This window comes from Chelmon rostratus, chromosome 13 (assembly GCF_017976325.1).
Source record: "Chelmon rostratus isolate fCheRos1 chromosome 13, fCheRos1.pri, whole genome shotgun sequence".
Classification (NCBI taxonomy): Eukaryota; Metazoa; Chordata; class Actinopteri; order Chaetodontiformes; family Chaetodontidae; genus Chelmon; species Chelmon rostratus.
This window is the reverse complement of record NC_055670.1, coordinates 26,201,078-26,219,757: the sequence shown is the minus strand read 5'-3', so window position 1 is coordinate 26,219,757 and position 18,680 is coordinate 26,201,078. Positions and strand designations below refer to the sequence as shown.

The window sequence follows — 18,680 nt, the reverse complement described above, 5'->3', positions numbered from 1 at the left end:
TTTCTTCCTCTGTCTTCCCCTGTTCCTCTTTTTGGCGGACGCAGCACAGCTCCGAGCCAGAGACATGAACCTGGCTCCGATCGTTTTGGCTCTGGGAGAAAAGGCTGCGAGCAAAAGCAGCCTTATGTGATTATGATGAATGTGAGGCACCGAGATGTGTAATTTACCTGTCGGGGTTATCGCAGACAACGCTTTAATGAGTTTTCCTACGACCTGAAGAATCTCTGAATGCACCGCGGCTGCACATGCTCAGATATTTGGAAGATTATCTGTAGTGTTTTTCTTTTCTAAGCCTGAAGACCTCTAATGAAAAATGTGTCTGTTTCTCAGCCGGCAGCACACTGGGAGGAGAAGTTAGGAGTTATTGGGATCGTGCTGCTGTTTAAAACCATTTAATCCTCAGAAAGTGCATTTACTGATGAAGGTGATGCACATCGGTATCTTTTAAAAGGACAAAAACTTAAAGTTCAGTCGGCTAACTCCCGCTGACTGAGGAAAGATGTGAATATTTGGCCTGTACAGATCATCAGAAGTGGATTTCGGACGGTCGAGCTGCACCTGAATCCTCCTGCCGCACATCTGTCCAACCTCAGACCTGGAGGGATCCACATCAGACTTGTTTATTCGATGCACAAGGCACAGGGTCCACGGTGGAACCGACCCCGGGCCACTGCGGCGTGGGCTCGGTCTCCGTACGTAGGCCGCAGCCACGGCTTCTGTAACTCTCTGTAACCTCGATCTGACGTTGACATCCACTTCACGCTGTGATTGGCCAGATGTGTGCTGGTGACAAAGATGTTGCTTGACGCCATGAACGTCTTCCAGGAGACACTGAAACTGTGCACCGCTCTCCTCATATAGAAACAGGGACAACCTTTGACGGCAGGCGTTACACCCCACACCCCCATAACCCAGCCTGTCGTCTCTGAGCCTGCAGGTGGATGCAGGGGTGGAGGCGGAGTCTGTGTGGTTTCCAGGTGAGCGGTGTGACTAAAGCCGGTGTGAACAGGTGCTCGCAGGCCGCACTTCACGCAGCGTATAAACACATTAAATCAGTCAGCTGGTCTTCTCTGATGTCCTCTTTTTTTTTAAACTACTTTATGTTCAGTTTTTTATATGCAACATATAGAAACATACACAAACATGCCAACAGTATACAGACATAACAAACAAGAGGGTAAAAGTACTCGTCACCCCGCAAAAAAAAAAAAAAAAAAGGGTCAGTGTGTGAACTCAATACAAATGATTACATTAATTGTTTGGTGATCTAAATATGGCTGCCAAATTTTCAAAAAGGTGTTATGTTGTTTTCTGAGACGATATGTGATTTTTTCCAGGGGAATGCAACTACCTGTCCACCTGTCTATGAAGAGAGGGGAATCAGATTTCCATGACACCGCAGTGCACTTCTTGGCCACGCATAGAGCAATTTCCACAAATTTAAGTTGTGCATTGTTTAGAGAACTGCGAATACTCGTCAAGTTCCCCAACAAACACAGTCCAGGGTCTACTGGAACATTAACTCCTATGATCCTGGTCAAAGTGGAGCAAATATCAAAAGGCCTCACTTTCGCACAGAGCCAGGTACAGTGTAGAAAGAAACCAACTTCAGTACCACACCTGAAGCACGTGTCTGACAGGCTGGGTTTAAATGAGTGTGATTTTTCTGGGGTAAGGTATAACTGATGCAAAATATTATACCTCTGAGGTCCTCTGAGGACCATGAAGGTCTGTCGCGTTCCGGTCAGGGATGATACGTCCGTCCCTGCAGGTATGATGATGATTACCAAATCTGAGTTTGGTGCTGGACGGACATCCATCAAACCAAATCCACACATCTCACTGTTTTCACCTGCATTCGATGCAGGTCTGCAGGTATTTAGGCGCCATTAGACGGCCGTGACACAAACGTTTCTCGTGTTTGGAGTGCAGGGAGCGATGATGTCGTCCTTCGGGACAGCTTGAGGACGCGCTGCCAGGCGGGGACATAACCTCCGAGATGAAAAGCTTCACCGTTTTCCTCCTCTTCTCTTTATTCCAGACGAAGTGGGAATGCGTCACTCCACTTCCTGCGTGTCTCAGGTGTGCGCGCTGACCGCTGAGACCAGCAGCAGGAGGAGTTTCACCCTGAATGGATGGTGCAGTCTGTCAGTCCTCCACACGGAGCTGCAGCACCAACATTTCTCTGTTACATTACTGTGAGGGACGTTTGTCCTGTCCTTGTGCGACAGCTTCCCTCGCCTGTAATTTGAATCACTTTATTCTGCGCGGTGTTGTGGCGGCGCGGGCGGCGGCGGGGGGGATTTTCTGCCGACGTGTTGTTCCTCCCGCTCGCTTGTTATTGCAGTGTTGAAGATAGGAACACGCGACGGTGCGCCGCCCTCCTCCACCCTGCCCGCTCCATTTTCACCCCGACAGCTGAAACATTGCTGCTGTCGCCTCTGTCCTCTCGCTGTTTATCTTCCCTCTTCTTCCTCACTTTGTCCTGGAGAACAGCCATTCTGTCTTTTCTCCTCCACCTTTCATCAGCACTCTGCACGCTTTTCTCATCTTTCCCCATTTTTCCTCCTCTTATCTGTTTTCTTCAGATAGTGATGCTTTATTTTCTCTGTTTTTTCCTCCGCCCCCTCCCTCCCCTGCAGTGTACTGAGGGTTTTTTACTGTATCTTCATATATTAGACCACAGGCAGCCTCTTCTTGTAGGATCAGTCCTTTAATTGGAACAGAGTGTCAAGAAGTGGGGGCTAAGGGGGAATCTATGAGGGAGATCTATGGGTTGATCCCAGATGCAGACACAAGGACGTAGAAATAATATATCGTATTTATTCAATAAGGGACACCAAAACTCTGGAAACTATGAAACACACTAGGGTCAAGGGATTAGTTAATTTAAACAGAAGATCCTTGTGCTCAAAAAGAGGATTCATTCTCAGTGAAGAACCTTGGAGCTCTAATCTGCCTCTATACCTGCCAAAGAGCAGTGATTCCTAACACGTCTCTGGGGGTCATCAGGTGGAAACCTCCCTTCAACGGTGTTTCGCCTACTTAGTCCCACTACACCTCCAGGAGGCTAGGCGGTGAACTCCGGCGTCCCAGAGTCACCCCCCCTAGTGCCAGTTCACACTGCTCCTACACAATCCAAACAGCACCGCCACGTTCAACTGACCCAGAGATGCTCCAGGTAGTGGCCAGTACCGATGCTACCATTTAACTATTGCTAATGCTAATGCTAACCGCTAAGAATAACAGAAGAAGACAATACAGTTCCGATGCTACCATTTAGCTAATGTTACGTGCTAACTGCTACCTGCTAAGAGGAACAGAAGAAGACAATAAAGCTAGATTCACCTATACTGTTAATGTTAACTGCTAGCTGCCAATGCTAACTGCTAAGATACTATCATACTACCACCGCTTTAGCTATTGTTAGCTGCTACAATGCTACCACAGGCCTGGATGCCACATGTAACTGCCGACTTGCCGCACTACCATCATCTACCCCTGCCTCTCACCAACTGCACCAATTACACATAACATGAGGGCGACACCGGGAAACACAAAGAAGCAACACAACCGGGCTAGAGACAAGACTAGGAACAAACTAAGGCAGTGGCGTGAGTAAAGAACAAAGAAAACCAATAGAGCAGGGGTCACCAACCTTTCTGAAACTAACAAAGTTACACAGTGTACCTTTAATTTTTTATTATTATTAATGATATTCTATGTGAAGACACTGATCGCAGATGATCCATCACAATAGTTATTCAGAATGATGAAACAAGGTAGGAAACAGATACATTTCAATATGCAATATCCAACTGTTTCATTTTCAAATGATCACTTCATGTGACATGTACTGAAGTGTCTCTCCACAGTCGCACCGCAAATGAGACACACAGTTTTCTTTCACGTTAGTAAAAAATAACTCTTCCTCCCATTCACTGTGAAAATGAGAAGTTTTCTTCCTTTTTTCTGCTGTTTTTGTGGGTAGAAAACGCGTTCGTCTCCTCGTCTTTGCAGCGCTCACGAGCTCATCTCAGCAAAGCCGGTTTGTCATGCGCACTAGACTGACCCCCGACCCAGACTACGTCAGAGTTCCTATATTCAACTTTTTTTATGATATGCATTTTTTTTACGTTTGTATGTATTCGTTTTTAAATTTACATCACTGTAAATGTCATTCAAAAAGAATAGCAACACAATTAAATAACATTTTAGACAGAGCTAATTCGTGATTAGTGCTATTTTTAGAACTGGCTTACGGGCGACTGATGTGGATGCTGCGGGCGACCTGGTGCCCGCGGGCACCGGGTTGGTGACCCCTGCAATAGACTAAAACGCTACAAAATAAGAAAACCAAAAACGCTCCCAAAGAAGGAAAACACAAAGGGATGTGAAAAAAACAGAGCTGACCAACTAAAAGAACTAGATAAGAAATACAAGAATCTAAATAACCAAAGTAATCAGACAGAAAATCGCTCTGAACGAGGAGAACAAATCGGCTAAACTAGAAGAAAACAGAAACTAAATTATAATGTAGCAAACAAATAACACTATGAAAAGAACATGGCAGCGAACATAGACTAACGAGGGACACGCAGACAACACTAAGGACGGGGACTCTACATAAAACAAGACAAGAACAAGGCGATAAACAAACCAGAACTGTGGACAATAAAAGACAAAGAAACAAGGAACAACTCAAACCTGAACAGAAACACGGACATGAACAAAGGTAACGCAACAAAAGACACGTAACACGACTCGGACATGACAAATGAATCACACGACAAACACTCACTATGGGCGCTAAGGCAAGGACAATAACTGTGGCTGAGGCTGAGGCAAGAGGACAGGACAACGACCCAACAAAGACAATGGAGAAGACACGGACTTAAATCCACATCAGGCAATCGCACGGGAGGGAAAACACAGGAAGTAAAGCAACACAAAGACACATAACATGAATCTTCAAAATAAAACAGGAAGTAACCAAAACCGGGCAAAGACAAGACACAACGGGAAGCTTAACAAAAATACAAACAAGACAGGGCAAGGGTAGAGACTAAGACAATACAAAAACTGTCTTACATAAAACATGGCATGACTGGGACAACACTAACTAAATGATGCAATGGCAAGGATCAACAGGAGGAAAACTAACCTGGCACGGGTCATGACACAGAGAAGGTGCCACAGGTCTGAAGCAGCCAGTCGAGCCCACAGTTTGATGCATGATAACAATAATAATAATAATAATACATTTTGGTACGCGTTCCAGTTTGGAACGATGAAACATTAATCATGGTTAATGTGGATTTAATTACCTGTCAGGCTCTCTATGGCTCACTCTGGAACAGAGAAAATAGCTTTCACCACACGTTGTTCCTTACAGCTGCGCCGCTTCAACTCCTTTCATGTTTGTTTAAACACTTTTAATAACCCGGCACTCTGTGCACCACAAAGTGTTTTTAGTCAGGTGCTCAGGTGAGTACCAGGTGATGATGGCTTTGTCTTAACCTCATACCAACTGATCTCTGATATCCAGGCGTTCTCCAATTTATTATATTTATCTACACAAATATCTACATTTATAATTATGAGACAAACATTTTGGCCATCTACATTCATACATATCTATACCTATATTTTGGCTATATATTCTTGTATTACTGTATTTATCCCTTCAGACGGTGTGTAATATCCCTGTTAGCTCTGAATTCTTGGTTTGATCGGAGGCACTTTCAGAGAACAGTGTTTTCTTCTGCTCGGGTTCAGGTTCAGGTTTCTCTGTAGCAGCAGCTGCTTACTGTCTGCAGTGACTCCACTGACTCAGATGTGCATTTTGAAACTGATGTTACTCATTTGTAGTTTGTTGTATTTCCCTCTGAGACGTATTGGGGTCGAAGAATGAAGGGTCATAAAATGTAGATAATTGAGAAGCATACGAGTATTTTAAAACTGCCCTTAAGTGCAGTACTTTTGTAAATGTAGTGAGTTCCTCTGGACCGCTGGTGCTGAGTAATGAGTAATGGTCCCCAGCTGGACTCTGCTGGTGCTGCGTTTATTGTCATGATCTTGAATGTTGATTACAGTGAGATGCTCAGCGTGTATACACTCATCATCAGTCCTGTCATTCATCGCTCTCCGTCGCTCAGCTGTTCGGCGTGTGTTGAACCTGCTTCACAGACGTGTTGTGGATCACTGCGGTGCCGCTGAACTGTCGGAGCGACAGCTGTCTGGATTCTTCACGCTCCAGCTGTGCTTGTGTTAACTGTGCCGTCCGTCTGTCCCGCAGACTCTCTGTGCATCCAGAGGTTCGACCCCGGCCTGGGCCTCATCGCACCCATAAACCCCATGATGGCGGGCATCAGCCTGGTCCCTCCTCCGCCCGTACCCCCCGACATGCCGGTCATCAAGGAGATCATCCACTGCAAGAGCTGCACTCTCTTCCCCCAGAACCCCAGTAAGACCCCCCCTCCTCCGCTGTCCGCTACCGATGTCAAAATCTGCAAATTCACCAAAATTGCACCTCAATGTTAATTTCTTTAAAAAACAAAAAAAATGTTTTTTTACAGAGAGATGAAAACAAGAAACTAATTATTAAAATCAATAATTTAATTAAAGTGTGAGAATTAAAAAAGATCAGTCTTTAAATATCATGTTTCATTGAAATAATGTTTCATCTTTAAGTGAAACCAGTTTTCTCAATAATTGATCAACAACAAAATCACAATATTTACATATTTCACATTTTATTTTGACAGTACAGTGTATTTCAGTACTAATAATAAGGATCAGCTGATCCTGGCGTATTTTAAAGGGTCACTTTGAAGTGAAGTCGATCAAAAATATTTAGTTGACGTTAAATTGATGAAGGTCAGAGTGATTTTGTTCTGGAGAGAGATGTGGAGGAGTTGGTCTCCACAGCAGTGACGATGTCGATGGTGTGGTTGTTCTTCAGACCTGCCCCCTCCATCGACACGGGAGCGCCCTCCCGGCTGTAAAACGGTGTTTGTCGGAGGTCTGCCGGAGAACGCCACCGAGGAAATCATCAGGGAGGTGTTCGACCAGTGCGGGGAGATCACCGCCATCCGCAAGAGCAAGAAGAACTTCTGCCACATCCGCTTCAGTGAGGAGTTCATGGTGGACAAGGCTATTTACCTGTCAGGTGAGCAGTCACACACACACACACACACACACACACACACACACACACACACACACACACCTCTGGACGTGGTCGTTCTGAACGGATAGAAACGCTCTGTCTTCTGATGCAGTTGGACAACATGTCGTTCTATCAAACAGGAACTTCTGATGCTTCCTGGCATGATTTGTTGCCATGGAGACGCTCTCCAGTTAGCTCATTTAAACAAGAAACCTGCTTTCTGTCATCGCAGCAAGAGAAACTGGATTTCCCCTGCAGAGCACAGATTGGTGGTGTCTTTCTTTAATATTAACTTCATTATAACGACGTCTCTGCTCTCAGGGTATCGGATGCGTATCGGCTCCAGCACTGATAAAAAGGACTCGGGGAGGATCCACGTGGACTTCGCCCAGGCCAGAGACGACCTGTATGAATGGGAGTGTAAACAGCGCTTACTGGCCAGAGAGGAGAGACACCGCCGCAAGATCCACGAAGACCGGCTGCGGCCGCCGTCTCCTCCGCCCATCGTGCACTACTCCGAACACGAGGCGGCGCTGTTAGCAGAGAGGCTGAAAGGTGAGGACGCAAGTTTTAATTCATCCAGTCTGCCCCACTCTCACCCCCGTGTTTATGAAAAGTACATCGACAATGGACTGATGTGTTTCAGGAGGCATCGCCATGGATACAGAGATAAAAAACAAAAACAAAACAATCACTTTTACTCAGCATATTAGTCTAAAATCATGTTCGGCCTCAGCAGGCGGATTTATAGGTCACTGTTAGCAAAGCTGCAAATTTGATTGTCATCACATCTGTTGTTCTGTGTGTGTGTGTGTGTGTGTGTGTGTGTGTGTGTGTGTGTGTGTGTGTGTGTGTGTGTGTGTGTGTGTGTGTGTGTAATCTCATGTGCAGCACTGCAGATCACCTGTTGTGATACCTGATAGCAGTTTCAAATGAATCATTCAAGAACCGGCACAATTATTGATATTCAAACAACAGTTTGTCTGTGAAGCAGCCGAACACAGCGACAGCAGAGCTGCAGTTAACATGCTGGACATGACGAGTGTGTGTGTGTGTGTGTGTGTGTGTGTGTGTGTGTGTGTGTGTCGGTGTGTGTGTGTGTGTGTGTGTGTGTGCGTGTGTGTGCGTGTGTGTGCCTGTGTGTGCGTGTGTGTGCGTGTGTGTGTGTGTGTGTGTGTTATTGTTCTGCAGCAGCTTTGTTTTTGTGACTGCTCTAATTCTTGCAGTTTGAATGAAACTGACCCACCATCAACCTGTAGAGGTGAGGAGATAAAAACAAACCTTGAAACATGACGCAGCATTAATAATATCTACAGGACCTGAAACATGACACAGCATTAATAATCAAATCTACAGGACCTGAAACATGACTCAGCATTAATAATCACATCTACAGGACCCGAAACATGACTCAGCATTAATAATCACATCTACAGGACCCGAAACATGACACAGTATTAATAATCACATCTACAGGACCTGAAACATGACACGGCATTAATAATAACATCTACAGGACCTGAAACATGATGCATCATTAATAATAAAATCTACAGGACCTGAAACATGAGGCAGCATTAATAATCACATCTACAGGACCTGAAACATGACGCAGCATTAATAATAACATCTACAGGACCTTAAACATGACGCGGCATTAACATCTACAGGACCTGAAACATGACGCAGCATTAATAATAACATCTACAGGACCTGAAACATGACGCAGCATTAATAATAACATCTACAGGACCTGAAACATGATGCAGCATTAATAATAAAATCTACAGGACCTGAAACATGAGGCAGCATTAATAATCACATCTACAGGACCTAAAACATGACACGGCACTAAGAACATCTGCAGCATCTGACACATGATGCGGCATCAATAACAACATTGTCAGAACCTGAAACATGATGCCCTGCTATTAGAGCTGCATGCAGCCTGAAAGGAAGACCTGCAGACACTACCCAGGGCTGAAAAATGTACTACAAATCATTTATCTAATTATATACTAGTAGAATATAGTACTAGTATTAACCAGTCTTTATCATGACTTTATATCATAAGCAAACGTTTGGAGTAGAGGTGACACAGCTGAACAGATATCCCGCTCAGGAGTCCAGAGACCCGACCTGATCACACGGAGTATGATTTGGACCCGGTCTGGCTCAGGTTCTGGGTTCCCTGGTTCTTAGTTTGGTGTAAAGAGATGAGACGTGGGAGTGAACTGGCAGAGGTGTGGAACAGCCAGAGGCGAGCGATGAGGGATGTTGTTGTGGAGGAGTGTGAAGGTCACTCCTCCTCCTCCTCCGTCCTCTGCGCTGCTGCGGCTGATTCTTATCTCCGTGACTGAAAATGCTCCAGTTTCACTGTAGAAAGCTGTTAGTCTTCACCGTGTTAATGAACACACAGGAGGGCTGGGATCACCTTTGCAATTTAGTGCAATTTATTCTCATTGAAATCCAGCACGCTGCTCATTACTGTTAGTTCAGCCCCGTTCCCTCAGAGAGAAACTAACCTTTACCTTCCGCTGTTCGCTGTTCGTCCTGCAAGGAGTCTGAATACAGACGAGTCATTTTGAATATTGAAGACTGAAAATGAATTCAATGAAAACATAAAAACAGTCTGCTTCTCATTAAAGCAGCAAGAATACTTCATTTCACAGTAGTAATACTGCAGTAAGAGCAATGCTTCACTTCCACAAATGTCCAGCGTCATTTATCATCTTACAGCTACTGAAATCTAATAATAATAAAGCTTTATTCTACTTTTCAACAGTGTGTCTGTCAGTGGTGGAATGTAACTAAGTACATTTACTCAAGTAGTTTATTTAAAGGCTCAGTCTGTAGGACTTAGAGGATCTATCAGCAGAATACTTCTGTTTTCATTAGTGCAGAATCACCTTTGTCTTTATTGTAGAGGAGGGAGCAGCTCCTCGTCCACAGACCACGTCCACCCTGCTGCACCGCCACGTTTCTACAGGAGCCCTGAAAGGACAAACCAAACACTGACTCTGGAGGTGAATGGCTCTCCAGTGATCAGCCGGCTGATGGAGAAAACAATCAGCAGATTCATCCGGAACGAGAAGAATCATCAGTTAGTCCTATACGAAAATCCACATTCATGCATTCATGCATGAGTAATGTCACAAGTCTTTCTTATCAGCAACCTGTTGCCGGGCAACGCAACACTGGGAATGAGATATTTCGTGTTACCTCAGAGTGCAGAAATATTTCCACGAGGACTGTGAACGGTTGTTTTAATGCGACAACGCGGACAGTTTGAATACGTCGCCGTGATCGGTTTATGGTAAAAACTGTTAACGTCGACTCTTTTCTGCGGTCTCGTGAAACAGACGATTTTAAATTTCTCAGCTTTCACCTGCTCTTCCTGCTTTAGTTGCTTTTACACTTTTCCAACGCAGTGAGCGATCGCAGCAAACATTTAATCTGCCTGCTGGTGTCAGTGATTAACCTGGCTTGTATAGAAAACACCTGAACTCATTTACAAAGACACAGCTGTTCTCTATTTGAGTTGAAACGGTCGCTGCTAAGAACAAAGAAGCTGTGATGGTGGTCTGGCTCTGCAGAGCAGATCATGGTTTGACATGTCTGCTACCTTTCTCTGCTTTTTGAATATATATTCTGTCAATATGTGGAGAACGCACGTCTCTCATTCATTCATTCATTCATACGAGGTTATTTATACAGCAGATAAACAACAAATCCAGCCGTTAGCAGCGTCCGGCTGGTTGTTATTATGAATAATGTGTCATTTCCAGTAGCATCATCTGTTTTCCAGCAGGGCGGCACAACCACATCATAACGTTTTATTTTCCTTCAAAGCAGAAATTTGACATTTTGGGAAATATTCACTGAGAGAAATATTCTGTCCGTAAACATTCAAGATTCAAGAGATTCAAGAGTCTTTATTGTCATTGAGCGTGACATGTCAATGACATTTGCATTGCAACCCCCATGTTAGAAACAAGATAATAAGATAAGAAAGAATAAACTTAAGAAAACTACAATAAAATAAACCAACGTGCAATAAAAATATTCGTAAATGCAAATAAAAATATACCAGAATGAAAATATACTAAACAATAAACAATAAAATATACCAATGAAATGTGCCAACAGAATAAATATAACATGAAGCTATGGCCAGTTAGCTTAGCTTAGCATAAGGGCTGGAGCACCGGTCTTCGTCTCTCTATCTCTGCCTCTGTTGGAAACCAGCAGCAGCGTGGTTCTTCGGTTGTTTGCTTCTGCGTCTGCAGTTTACCTACGAACCCAAACCCGAGCCTCTGTGCCGTTTCCTCATCCATCCTCTAATGCCCAACATAAACAAGCATGTTTTTCCTCTGAATAACCTTTTTGAATTCATTCTTCACTTCAAACAGCGAGGGAAATAAATTTCCATTATTCCTTCAGTCGTCCCCATTCAGCTGCGCTCCATTGTGCTCGCTGTAATGTGACTGTAATCTGCTGCCGCGCGTGAATGGGGCTTTATCGGAGCGGGGGGAAGTGTCTTCTTACAGGTTGTGTTGCAGTGGGTATTGAGCTCATTAAATGCTCTCTAATTCACTCTGTTCTGTTCCGTCCGCGGCTCCGTGGCGCCGTTCAATTATTATTCAAATGGGGGAGAATGCACTTGGCGGAGGCCCGCGGAGACTTTTATGACTGAGACCCGATGCAGCTCCCGGTTTTGGTTGAAAAGTTGAAAATCAAAAGTGCTTTTTGTGTTCAGTGGCTGTGGCTGATTCAGAGAGCATGAACAGCGAACGCCCCCAGGAGAAGGATCTGAGTCGTCGCTCGCTGCTCTGCTGTTTGTTTAGCCCGACCGAACGTTAAAGCTCCCGTGAAATGTCCTCCATCGTTCTGTTCGCTCTCTGTTCGACGTGATGTTGCATGAAACAGGAGGCTGGCGAGCAACGAGGCAAAAATACTCCGTTTCAAGTGAAGGTATTTAGAATCCTACTGAAGTAAAAGTACACAAGTATTATCGGCTTCATGAAGTATCAACATTTACCTGTTGGAGCTGCTCCAGGTGGAGCTACTTCAGTCCTGTGGTTCCCACCAACCCACATTTCAACAAAGTGCAGTATTTGCATGTAGTGGAGTACAAATATATTCTCTAAAATTGTACTCCAATAGAGTACTTGAGTAAATGTACTTAGTTACTTTCCACCACTGCTGGGGAGGGACTCTGCATCAGGAGGGGTTTTGGTTTAGAGTTTAACAGCAGGTTTCTTTTTAAAGAAAAAGTTTGACCGTAACTTCTTGGAGTCTCCATTGGTTGCCTGGAAACTGCCCAGCGTTGCCAGGCAACCATTGGCAAGCTTGATCTTATGTAGTTTATGTTTGTTTTGATCTTACTTTTCTTATTTTAGTTTCTGTCTGAGATGTTTTTTTTTCCTCTTTTTGTTTTAGCACTTTCACCCCAGCCATGTGTCGTTCCACGCTAACTTATTTCTCGTTTTCATCTCTTGTGTTCTCATCAGTGAACACATGTCTGTGTGTGTCAACTGTCTTCTTTTTATTTTCACACCATGTGCTTTGATTTGAAGCCAAAGCTGAATTATCACATGAGTGGACAATAAAGATGTGTTGTTCTTATTCTTATGATTATTTGACACATCTACGTTTGGATTTAATCTCCATGTTTTAGTGGAGGTTGTTCAGTATAAATCGTCATTTCAGACGAGCTCACAGACTCTCAGGCCTCTCCTGGACGATGTATTGATCCTATAGGTTAATATTCTGATCAGTTTGAATGAATTACTCCAGCTGTCTGGGAGGACTCATGTTGCCAGTTTAGCAGATGGCTATAAATACTACAATACCCATGAGCCTCGGCTGCTGTTGTCATGGAGAAGAGAGGCACAGATCAGAGCAGTAGCATCTTCAGTGTACCTGTGCAGGTACTGTGACTCATCTCTTAGTTCAAACCTTGTTTTCTGTAGCGGCGGGGGTTGCAGGGCTGCAGCAGAAACATGGAGGACGTGTCAGGAAAGAACTGACTCAGCAGTATCGATCAAAAACATCCAGATTTATTCCTTCTCTTCCCGTCTGACTTCCTCTCTCTTGTTTCGCCACAGATGACCATAAGTTCAGCGAGGCCACGGCGGTGCTGTTCACCTGGATCGACCGCGGCGAAGTCAACCGCCGGACCGCCAACCACTTCTACTCCATGATCCAGTCAGCCAACAGCCACGTTCGGCGGCTGATGGGCGAGAAAGCTCAGCACGAGGAGGAGATGGAGCGCGCCAAAGAGACCTTCAAGAACGCCCTGATGTCCATTTTAACACAGTGTAAGAGCGCTTGATTTCAACACATACAGTTGTTCTGACACAGCGTTCCAGGCAGGGGGGCCAAAGCTTCGCTGTAATAACCGCGACTGTGCAGTTATTCAGGTAAGTTCATGACGTCACTACAAGAAGCTTGTTCCATGTCTCATAAATCTTCATCGTTCTGAGGAGTAATCCAGCCCGCTGGTGAGAACACGTTAGAATAAAGCAGTGACGAGCCAAGAATTATCCCCCTCCATCGTTTATCTGCTGCGATTTTAAAAAATCATTAAGATTAACTATGTTTTATGTTTTCATAAGAAATCGCTGCCCTCAGCACAGTCTGACAGGATCAAATCTGAGTCCACCACCAAGTCAGACTCAAAACTACGTCACAGCACAGCGACAGAAGAAGTACTCAGATCCTTTCCTGAAGTCAAAGAAGTAATACTACAGTACTACAGTGTAGAAATTCTCCTGCAGTCAAAATCTTAATTAAATAAAAATACAAAAATATTTCGGCCATTTCAGAATAATATATATTAAAGTACTGTTTGAAATGTGTTCATGCTGTAAATGAACTTTATTTACTGCTGAGTAGCTTCACTGACAACAATGCATCATTATTTATTAGTTGATTTATATTCGTGATTAATCAATAAAGTAACTACAGTAATAACTAATGATGTCAAATTAATGTAGAAGAGGAAAAAAAAACCTCAGAAGTATACGTGCGTACAGTCCTTCAGTTCCTGTTGAACTCACAGTTCATCCTCCGGGATCATCAAACAGTCGAACCCACAAGACTCTGCAACCGTTTCAGCCAGACTGAGCATCAGAATCATGAAGGATTAATGCAGACACATTAGTTTTAGCTCCATGTATCAGAACTGAAAATGTCTTTGTAGGATTAAAATGGGAATAAATCAACTCTTCTTAAACCTCTGAATAAACGCTGACATGTGCCTGCCGGCCCCATCGGCGGTGGCTGTCGTCCTCAGGGTGTGGCGCAGTCACAGATTAGCGGTGCACACCATGAAGCCATTTTTCACCACATCCGTTTCAAAGCCTGCCTCCATGCAACTCGATCAGTCAGCGAGGATCTCGGCCCCGTCTCCATGACAACACTCCCCCATCCGTCTCTCCATCGGCTCCATTATCTCCAGCTCACCACCGAGGTGGTGATTAGGTCAGCTGGACTGAGGTTTTAGAGTCAGCGGCGTGACAAGGCTTCAGAACGTGCCAGCACACACTGACTGATGGCCATCGGCGGGCTAATGCGTCAGCGTGTTTCCACTCTGAGACTCGTCACTCGTTCGCTGTCACCTCTCCAGATCTTTACATTTGAAGCTGCGTTCAGTGATTTTTTTTTATCATTATTGAAATGGAGTTGTGTTTGTGTCCACCTGACATCCACTTTCACTCCTCTTTTAGCTCTGCTTTGGCCTCGTCCGACTCCCGACAAACACATTTGTCTCTTTAGCTGCGAGGTGTTGCCCTTTCATCACCAGCTAGTCGCCATCGATGCTCTCGGCAAGCGCGTTTGTAGAAAAGCTGTTTGGAAATGCTCTCTGAGAATGAAAACCAATGCAAGTAAAATAAAACAGACAATAAAATGCTGTTAAAGGTAAATAAACCCCCCGAAAACAATGATACCAGATTATCTGGCATCGTTCTGCACCAGCTGGAGGACAAAAACCAGATCAGAAGGTGGGCCCCAGAGAGCGATGAGAGCTGAAAGATTCAGCTGGAAAGAAGTCGGAGCTACAAGAGTCGGTGATACAGTATACCCTTGTTTTTCACGGGGGTTCGTTCCAAAAAGAACCCTTAATAGGCAAAATATTATTATAATATTATTTTTTTTACAATTATTGTACAATTAAATACTCTATTATACATTGAAAAGAAAGAACAAACCATTTTACAGGCTCAAGCATTTGTTTCACAAATAAAAGTACTTTAGAAACGTTTTTTTTAACAAATAACTTCTGTACTGTGCTGTCAAATAATAATTTTAATCATCGATGTGAACAGAAGGCTTCAAATTGCGGAGATTAGCACCGCCCACCGCGACCCGAGTGATTGGATTAAAAGGGAGAAAATTAAAAATGATTATGAAAAAATACAAAGTACAGTCGGACAAATAGTGACTCAGGTGTATTTCACTGCTCTTCAGACTGAGCCGCTGCATCCTGACTCCGCTCTGCAGTGGTTTCTTCTTTTGAAGCTCGCGGTGCAGGTGTGTTTGTTCGGGAGAAGAACACAGTGATAGGCAAAACTCCAAATTACAAGAGAATTTGCACGTACGTAATGTAAATTTGGCGAGCTGTTTTACGTACGTGTTCATATTAAACTGCAACGTTATTGACGCACAGGTAGAGAAGAAGCGGAGTGACTTTTTAGCCAATCAGAATGCAGAACACAATGCACGATGCAAATCTGTGAAGTAGCGAAACCGTGAAAAGTAAACCGCGTTATAGTGAGGGATCACTGTAGTTCTGTCATTTGGTTCAGCGTTAAAAAATATCACTTAACGCAGGTTTAACAGGCAGTTCAGTAAACGGATATTTGCCGTCATTTCACTGTGAATGTGCGATAAGTCGGAGTCCTGCGGGCGGGTAAGTACAGCGGCGCTCCCAGAGGTGTCGCGGTTTGTCTCCATCAGAGAAGGTCCAGAGCGCAGCGAGCGGACACGTGTCGCTTCATGTTCATTCAGGTTTGTTGAGTCTAAGTGAAATGTCCTCGTGTCAGAGCGATTCTCCGAAAGGCAGCATTTTGAAACAGAATGTGAGGCTTTGAAAGGTCCGTTCTGACACCTGACGACATTAAAACTGACCGTCAGCACGTGACAGAACACCTGACGGTCTGAACATCAGCACCCATTCTGGATAAATGTTGCCTTCGTCAGTCCTGAAGGAAGTGAAGCTGCAGGTGATGTAAGTACAGAGCACTGAACAGGAGAGAGACCTGCTCATCACATGACACACCTCCGTCACAGCTGCTGCCGACACAACACCAACTATTGGTTTGTAAAACGAGTCACATAGAGCTGATCACTATATTAATATCACTAATATTCTGTTGGTTTAACCCACTTTTTGTGAATTTGCAGCCGAATCACATGAAATCCTCGTTGAGTCGTGTTTATCAGACTGTCAGTGGTTTTCTATGATAACATTTGTTTTATTTATTCTCCAGATAAAAGTGATTGTTTTACTCTTTCTTTCTTCAGAGGAGCACTTCACTCCACGCTCTGTCATCATCTGCTCAGTGAGGCCGGACCCTGCTGGTCTACCGAGGCCCTGCTGGTCTGCCGAGGCCCTGCTGGTCTGCCGAGGCCAGCTGTACGTAGATTCACCGCCACGTCGGCTTATTTATTTGCCCTGCAAGATAAAATGTGAGCTTCGGGGACGTACACACAGCAGAAGAACAGAACAAATAGAAATGCGTGCAGATAATAAGACTTTACGCTGCAGAGTTCATCTAACAGCACAAACAACAGACTCGTTGAAAAACTTTATTGAGATTTGCACAATATCAAAACTATTTATTTTGTATCTTTCAAACTCAGCACGTCTCCCGTAGCCTCAAACAGTTTCAACCTGGATCCAGAACATGGTCTCAGCTGCTCCTGCTGGACTGAGTGTCTCCCCCAAACACCAGATCGTTGTCCAGCGGGTCAGACTCGTGATAACAGAACAGGTACCGCGGTTAAAACATTCTTCTGGTGTTCCCACATTGGGAACGTACCGGCACACCATCAGAACAAGTAACTGCGCCGTAAACTGGGCAGATTGGCGGCTGTGATCCGAAGTGTTTTATGAGGACACTGATGGCGCCCATCTGATCTCAGTTTCCACAGTCTCTAAGTGCAAAGGCCGAACTGGGGAGGGACGAATAACTGTGTGATCTGTGTCACAGCGGGGGGAGACGCCGTGATTCTGAATGATGAGAGGAAACACGTGACAGACGGGCGAACGCCGGCCGCGAGAAACCTGCCGAGGAGAGCCGAGACTGGTGTTTGTGTGACGGCAGTTAGTCAGCTGGAGAGCAGATTCGGCTGTTTTGTTGCCTCAATTGATGTTAGCCAATGGGAAAAGGCCGGGGAGGTCGTCTCCACCCAACTTTTCATCCATATCAGAGCAATAATTTAGGCAGATTTAGCAGCTTGTACAGGCGGATGTGTCGGATGAGGGCTGGGCGGAGCAGCTCTCGGTATCAAAGGGCCGGTCGAGCTGAGCACATGACGACACTCTGAGTGTTTTGAGTGAACTGTTCCTTTAACATGAAGGAGCCATCCGGCCTGCTGCTCCCCCACCTGTGGTCAGTGTGTGTCCACGGTCTCTCCTCTGTCTGCTGTATGAGCCTCAGTCAGTGCTACAACGCTACATAAACGGCTTGTTTTGTCTTGACCCTCCCTCCTCCTCCTCCTCCTCCTCCTCCTCCTCCTCCTCCTCCCTGTTCACCCCAAAGTCGAGCAGATCACCACCGTTTTCGCCGCCGCCACCAGGCAAAAGGCATGGGACCATTTCTCAAAAGCACAGCGCAAGAACATAGACATTTGGCGCAAGCAGTGTGAGGTTGGTATACCTTCTTCTGTTCTGTCCTCCCACCCCGACCCGCTGCTTTCTTCTCTGCTGTCGTTTCTGAGCCCCCAGGAGACAGCTGACAGACAGCCCTGTAGGACTTGTTGTGTTCAGTGCCCTCGTTGTTGTTTCTCTGGATGCTTCCCCCTCACAGACAGACAGACAGACAGGCAGGCAGACAGACGCCGGCCTCTGATCGCTACGCTCTCTTCCTCCCTGCAGCCCAGACGTAACGCAAAGATCTGACGCCTCCACGAAAGTGTGAGGCGCTGCTATGGCAACAGTGATTTCCAGGGTTAAGTCTGTGATCAATTATTCATCCAGAGTCAAATCTAGATAACAAGTCTGAACATGAGACTGTTGTGTATGAAGGAGGGAGCGTTTTCAGCCCCGTCAGGGGAGGGGGGGGGGGTTCAGACGTGGAGCAGCCTGTTGCTCCTCGAGATGTTTGTTGATCTGTGGGGTCAAAATATGGACAATTAAAATGCAGAAATAAAAACAAATCCAGCATTGTGATGTTTTGAACGTTGTATTCAGTGAAAAACTTTATTTAACTCATCATGAACGCTCAGTGTTTCAGTGCCGTCCAGCAGAGGGCAGCACAGAGACGCCCTCGTTAGTTTT

General features: G+C 45.0%; 1 protein-coding gene across 1 annotated transcript in view; it reads left to right on the top strand.

The window, feature by feature from the left end:
• The window catches only part of enox1 (ecto-NOX disulfide-thiol exchanger 1), a 40,176-nt gene that overhangs the window by 5,279 nt on the left and 16,217 nt on the right, over nt 1-18,680 (top strand). The window contains exons 3-7 of the mRNA XM_041950774.1: nt 6,299-6,466; nt 6,965-7,171; nt 7,493-7,726; nt 13,282-13,494; nt 17,944-18,050. Of these exons, the coding sequence (XP_041806708.1) occupies nt 6,299-6,466; nt 6,965-7,171; nt 7,493-7,726; nt 13,282-13,494; nt 17,944-18,050 (929 nt within the window). The remainder of the gene's footprint in view (nt 1-6,298; nt 6,467-6,964; nt 7,172-7,492; nt 7,727-13,281; nt 13,495-17,943; nt 18,051-18,680) is intronic.